Here is a 7360-nt window from a genome sequence, read left to right on the forward strand (position 1 = left end):
GGGCGAAAATAAGACAAGTCAACCCCAAAAGAACCCACCTTATTCACTGACTTTTATTCTCTCCTCCCTCCCCTCCTCCCCTCCTCCCCTCCTCCTCCTGGTCTCTGTGTAGTCCGAGGAGACAGACTTGGATGTGAGAGGCAGCGAGCAGCGCGACAGAGACCCACAGGAGACCCACGCCGCAGAGACACGCCGCCAAGCACACCTAGACTCCAGGTCAGCGCCTTCCTCGCCACCTCCACCTCCTCCACCTCCAGCTAAGGGCTAACTCCAACTCCACCATCAGCACCATCAGCAGCACCAGTGCTACTACTCCTCCAGCTGTTAGCATTAGCACCACCACCCCCCCCTCCGGCAGCAGTAGTGGAAGCAGCGGCGGCAGCAGCAGCGGTAGCCGCGGAGGAGGAGGAGGCAGTGGTGGTGGTGCGGGTGGAGGCAGCATCGTTAGCCGCCGCAGCGCTGAGGCTGAGGGCGGAGGAGAGAGCTCCATGCAGTTCAGCACCAGACCTCCCAGTGCTGAGCAGCCGGGCTTCATGGGGACATGGCAGCAGCCCACTACTGACAGCAACCTCCTCTTCAGGATGTCCCAGCAGGTATGTTCGCTACGCTATACGCACGCCACAGCGCTCTGCCCTGTGCTCCTCGTTCGACAGCCTGTGTCACTCTCTCTCTCTCTCTCTCTTTTTGGATACTTTCTGTGACTTTTATTCATTTGTCTTTATTATTTTTTTATTCTCTTCTGCCTTTTTTAATTTTATTTTGCCTCCAACTCTCTGTGCTTTGATGTTTGATGATTTATTGCTGTGACTTCTGAATGAGTGATAAAAAGAGGAGATACCGGTGTAGATGGGGAGAGAGAGAGCGTGTGTGTGTGTGTGTGTGTGTGTGTGTGTGTGTGTGTGTGTGTGTTTGCGTGCGTGTGTGCATGCGTGCGTGCCTGTGTGCGTGCGTGCGTGCATGCGTGCGTGTGTGTGTTGCTTATATATTTGTGTGTTTATATCTGAGTAGTGTGCAGTGTTTGATATGCATCTAAATTGTGTCTTATTTGTGGATATAATTTAATTTCGTGTGGATTAAATTTGCATGCGATATAAATTGTTGTGGTTTCTTTTATATACCACAAACAGCATACACAATTTACATTTCTCTATGTGCCTGTTTTCTTTTTATTATTTTGCAAATGTAAACATTTTTGAATATAGGCTCCATGGCAAATTCATTATTGGGCATATATTTTCTCTGTAAATATTCCTACGAAAATATTCTTCTCTTTTTTTGGCCCCCTGTATACCACCACATGAGTAATTAATTTCATTGTTTGATGGATTACATCTTGTCTCTGGTTCGTTCCGCGCAGCCTTAATTGACCAAAAGAGCACAGTGTGAAGTTTACAAGGCGAGCAATAGCGGTGTTTTTCTCACCGTGGTACCGAATGCGCTCCTCCGGGTGCCCGGCTAATTGACTGCATGTGGCCGGGGCAGGAAGCCCTCTCCCCGGTCACAGAACAGACGAGGAGCCGTGAATGAATAGGCTCGCTTGAGAGCAGCGCGATAGCGGATTGCTGCGGATAGCGCTGCTGCTCCGGCTGAGGAAAGTTCCCATTTCCTCCTCAGCGTGTCTCGGCCGTTATCGTGTATGTTGGACTGACTTTTACTGTTGTGTTGACTTGTTCTTGTGTTTTATGTCATTTCGGCAATGAGAAGAAGTAGGCCTATATAGAACCGATGAGATATTTTAACGGAGGGTTTTTTCCTTGGAGACGTATAGGCTAAACCTGAGGAGATAGATGGGGGGAGTGAAGTTTGTGCGTGTGTGTGTGTGTGTGTGTGTGTGTGTGTGGGGGGGGGGGTGAACGCGCGTGCGTGCTCGCGCGGTGGAGGAGAGAGAGTGAGGGAGGGAGGGAGAGAGAGAGTGGAAGAGTCGGAAGGGATGTTGGTTTGTAATGAATCTAAGCTGAACCTTGCGGGGTCTCCGTACCATGCACACGCTGTTACGCACGCACGCCACAGCAGCAACAACAGCCCTGCATGCCGCGGCTCCGAGGAGGAGTTTAGAAACTTAGACCTATTTGTCACCTTGAAACCATAACTGTAGTAGCCTATACCACAGGAGACTTTTAGCTCAGAAATATAAATGTTAAAGTTAAACCGTTAAACGTGTCATGGAGGAGATGATACATTGATATAGCAACTAGGAATCCCATTACCTAATTCCCTAATCTCTAAGAACAAGGGAGAATGGGATTCCAATGACGTTAATCAGTGATGCATTTCGTAATTTTGTACTTTATTTGGGACATGCGAGGGAAGATATGTTTCAGGCGGTGAGGGAGAATAAGGGCATCCAATCCAAAGTGCATGATTGCGCTTCTCATGCACAAAATAATTTCACATTATAGCTCTCAATTTTTGCCGCAGAATGAAAATAATATAGCAGGCTATGGGCAAGTGAATTCGAATAAATAAATACATTTTAAACAAAGACGTTTTTTCCATTCGAGAGGAGCGCGGTCTCCCCCCCCCCCCCCTCCCCCCCTGGTCTCCCCGGTGCGCCCGGGCAGCAGATAGGCGCGCAGGTGGACCGTCGGGCCCCCATCCCTTCCCTTTTTACAAATGCGCGCCGTTGTTTCAATATAATCGGCTTTGGGACTTGCTGTTATTTATCCTTCCCCGTACCACTTAGAAGACATCTTCCCATGTTTAGTAGGCATGACATAAATTCTCCGAAGAAGACGCCGCTTCCTTGACAGACCTGCCTTATTGGAAACTAACCGATAATGACTTTGTGTTTGCCGAGCCCGGCGCGCCCAGGGGTATTGGGGTATTGAGGAGGGGGAGAATTGGAGAAAGCGTTCGGCTCTGGTTTCAAATCTCCCCTCCTCTCTTCTCCCTTAAAGATCAACTTAAGTGACACGACGTTTCTTTTTTTCCCTCCTTTTTTAAAAGAGTACACGTTGTTATAGGGGCAAATTATTTCAATCCGATCGATTGAGACGCGAAGCAGCTGTGCGTGGTGTGTTAGAGGGGTAACCGTGGCTGCTCTTATGAACACGGGGCATGACCAATAAGCAGAACCATTTGTCTTTCCCTTTGGAGGAAAAAAAAAGATGAAGAATGAAAGAAAAACATAAAATAAATCCCCGTGCACTATAAGCACCGGACAGGGTCTTTAGAGACGGGCAATCATCATAGCTGTTATGCGTGAAGTGGAAATTCTGTAATCTGACTTGTTTGAAGCCACAGCAGCAGGTGTAGCCTGATGATCACCGTGTCCGTGAATGAATGTCACTTGTTCAGACAAATGACAAAAATATACATACGAATTTACATAAAATGAATTATTACTTTGTTTAGAATTTTAATCATTTTGTTTTATTTTATTCTGCTTCGTGACGTTTTCATAGCGAGATCAAGTGGCTAATTAAAACGAGCAACACCTGTTTCGTTTTGCGTTGAGGCTGGCTATACTCCTTTGAAGATATGGGTGGCGGGTTGTACATTTAAACGTGATTCGATAGATTCAAACACAACTGAGATGTTTTAAATTTCATACCAATTAGAAATATGACATTTTGTACCTTTTCTTCCACCTTCCAGTTAATTAGGGCAGGCCTACACGAGAAGGCCTATACTGTCGAAATGACTAAATAAAGCCAAGGAATAAATATCAAAATTATTTATTTAACTTGTTCTTATCCTCTACTCGGTGTTAACGTTGGCTAACATAATCATATTAGAAACATGTGCACATCTGGCATTATATTTTGACTACCTCGAACGAAATGTGCAATAGGCCCACATTGTCGAATAAACGAGGATAATTTAGTGTTTTATAATTTGGCTTTAGCCTATTCATGGCATTTTTTTCTTGTTCTTTTCTTTAGTCCGTTTTTCAACAAGAGATTCACAGCCGTTATTGCAGCTATCAAACTGTCGCCGCCACGAACATAAAAGTGTGCTATTTAAAATAAATCGATGCAATGAACTCGATAAATACTGCCCGTTTGATCCTCGGCAAGGAAATGCGTGGACTTTCGATGTCCACAAAGTAACTCTTATAAGGGTTAATAGGTGTTGTTTTAAAGATAATTGTTTATGTGTGGGAGGGGAAACGCCATCAATTAGTCTCAGAATTATTTCGCCAGCTTTTTATGGAGTAATAATATTTTGACGCAGTAATTGACCCCCCTCCTCTCTTGTTGTGCATGTGCTGGTTATGGATATCGACCCTTGCAAGTTAAACAGCCCGGAGTTAAGTGATACCTCGACCCCTAATTGCTCCATCACGACTAATTCCCCCTCAATAAAAGCAACATTAAGGTCGTGTCATTTTATTTTCTCGCTGCTGCTTCAAGACCGGCGGATATGGACCAACTCAAAGGGGATTACCAGGGCTCGTAAAAATAGTAACGTAGGCTATACATCCACCTCCATGTGAGGTATAGCCCGCAGGCCTATCTAATACCATCCAGACGCATAGAAGAAGGTATATATATATGGCTATAACCTCGCATTAAAAATAAACAAATAAATAAATAAACAAACAAACACCCGTATAATACTGAATATAAATAAAATAGCACCGGTGGCATTTTATATCCGGTTCAGTGCTCAGTGATCTGAATAAAGCTCAGTCTTCCCCGCCTTTCAAGGGTGCTGTAACGCGGCTTGCTTTGAACTGCGACAGGTCGCCTTTGAGCCGGCCGGAAGAGGTATGGTAGCTGTACTGGCTTCTGTCTGCTTCTCAATATACCAATATGTCTCATAGCTATATTATAGCCTATATTAATATACAAGTAATGACTGATCAGTCAATAGATAGAGAGTTACTGTTGTTAAGGGCATGCATGGGGGGAAATGTTTTGTATACAAAAATAACACTAATAGCTATAACAATAGCTAATAGGCTATACTAATTTGGCTAATCACATTTTAGAATAGTGTTTATATTATTATTTAAAAAGCTTTTTTTAAAGTGCCTTTGGATCAACACACTGCATCTCGCCCTCTTCATTCGCACACAAAAATGTCCAGACCTCTGAAATACCATTTCAAGAAGAAAAACAAATAAACAATTGAAATAAAAATGAGAGCAATAGTGCAATAAACATAGGCCTATACTGATGATGTATTGATTTACTTACATAGAAACTATACGTTTTATTTAGATTTTTAATGCAGTTCTGTGACATTATGTTTCATGTGTCGGATAGATAATTTGACTGAGGATTTAACAAAAATGAAATACTTCTATGTTTTTTAATTTTAAGAAACAAATATTCACCAATATTCACAATCTCTGGCTTCATTTCTCCTGCTTATATTCTCATATCGGCATCGCCTTAAAGTAAATAATTCAGCTATTATTGCTGTTGATTTTTCCACCCAATCTCTTTTGCCTATAGGCCTATACAGGTTAGGTTGTGTGTGTGTGTGTGTGTGTGTGTGTGTGTGTGTGAGAGAGAGAGAGAGAGAGAGAGAGAGAGCATGATGTTGTTCATGCCAGTATGTGGATGGACGCAGCGTATACATTCTTAGCGTATAGCATGCAGTGCATTTATGTGGTCTGCAGTCAATAATAGAGTTGATATGATCCACCTCTGCACAGATCACAGACGGCCCTAATCTGTCTATTAACATACTGTACTGTTAATACACACATGGCTCGGTGTGCACAGCCGTGTGTGTGCTTTGTTTTATAGGCAAAGCAAGGCTTGTTTTAGCTGTATATGCGCTACATGGGTTTCTGTTTCTTCTTTCCATTGTGTGGGGCTGAGGCCACATGATGTGATGCACATGTGTGGAATTATCCACAGTGTGGCAGTGTGCGTGAGTGTGTGCATGTGCATGTGTGTATGTGTGTGTGTGTGTGTGTGTGTGTGTGTGTGTGTGTGTGTGTGTGTGTGTGTGTGTGTGTGTTTGCGTGTGTGTGTGCGCACGCACGTGCGCATGTGTAAAACAACACCACACACTCGCTGTATTACTCCCCTGTCTGTCTTTGATGCGTCGCTGCACACCGTGCATATGGATGGCTATGCAGTACGCACATGTATCTGGTGTCAAATATTGTGCGTGTGTGTGTGTGCGTGCGCTGATTTTGCATTCATGCAATGTGTTCGTACACGTGTCATATGCATTTGAGCATCTGCTCTTTCGCCATTTTTCGCGATATTTCTGAGTGGGTGGCGAGATATTCATATGCCAGTTGTGTGTTTGTAAGAGAGAATGTCCTCCCTGCCTCTCTCTCTCTCTTTCTCTCTCTCTGTGACTCTGTGTGTGTGTGTGTGTGTGTGTGTGTGTGTGTGTGTGTGTGTGTGTGTGTGTGTGGGTGTGTGTGTGTGTGTGTGCGTGCGCTCTGACTGGGGCTCCATGTGTGTGCGGGTGCGAGGTGAAGTGTCTCTTGGCTGGCCTTGGCTGCGGAGCGGGAGGAGAGCGGAGGTGAAACGGGAGATTTGCAGCGAAGACACGCACCGTTTCCACCATTACCATACTGTATACCACGTCAAATCCTCAGTGCTCATTTGACTGTGAGATTGTGGCAAATGGACCCTGCCTTTTGGGTCCATTTGTGCACACTCCTCAACTCTCAGGATTTTACTGTGTGCGTGCATGTGATCTGCTTCTCAGTCCTCTCCTTCTCCTTCTTTTCCAAGCCTTTTGTTTTCTCGGCTTCCTTCTTCTTCTCCTTTTTTCAGACTTGTCCTCTTCCGTCATCGTCTTCTCTTTTCTCCCTTCCTAATCTTCTCTTTGGTCTCTCTCTCTCTCTCTCGGTTCCATCGGATGCAAAATCATCGCCACATACCGCACCTATATAATGGTGCGGAACCAAACGTCCCGTTTCTCTGAACAGAGGACCATTTTCATTGTTAGACTGCGAGGGTGGGTGCATGGGTCATCATTGCATTTACCGGGTTATATACCACTTTCAGCAGGACACATTATACAGTAGATTGTACAGCAAATGTAAGATATTTCCTCACTAAGTGAAGGTGTCTGTCTGTCTGTCTGTCTGTCTGTCTGTCTGTCGTGGTTTCAATTGGACTGACGTATAAGGTCGGCTTTAAACGGCACACTGTGAATATCCTGAGCATTGATTTAACCCTGTGACATCCATTTGTTTTGACGCTGTGGGTTAAATGAACACTGAGTCTTTTCCAGTGCAGTGAGAGATGAGAAGGGCCTTTGTGGTCCTCTGTCCTCCCTCCTCGCTCGTTATATACCGTCGCTGTCGGCTGGAAACCTGCTATGTCCCAAACCGCTCCTTTTATGGTTCCTATTCAAAAAATAATATCAAACGGTGATCTACAAGCTCACAGCGTGTCGCCAGGCTATGTTCACTACTTTAGTTTGACACTCGTGC

At 44.7% G+C, this 7360-nt stretch overlaps 1 protein-coding gene across 1 annotated transcript in view; it reads left to right on the forward strand.

Moving 5' to 3' along the window:
- The first annotated feature begins 213 nt into the window (after positions 1 to 213).
- The window catches only part of bnc2 (basonuclin zinc finger protein 2), a 144026-nt gene continuing 136879 nt past the window's right edge, over positions 214 to 7360 (forward strand). Inside the window, 1 exon segment of the mRNA XM_080759588.1 lies at positions 214 to 593. Coding sequence (XP_080615714.1) covers positions 489 to 593 — 105 coding nt within the window. The 5' untranslated portion in view covers positions 214 to 488.

This window comes from Protomyctophum bolini, assembly GCF_963924005.1.
Source record: "Protomyctophum bolini genome assembly, chromosome: 3".
In the NCBI taxonomy this organism is placed as follows: Eukaryota; Metazoa; Chordata; class Actinopteri; order Myctophiformes; family Myctophidae; genus Protomyctophum; species Protomyctophum bolini.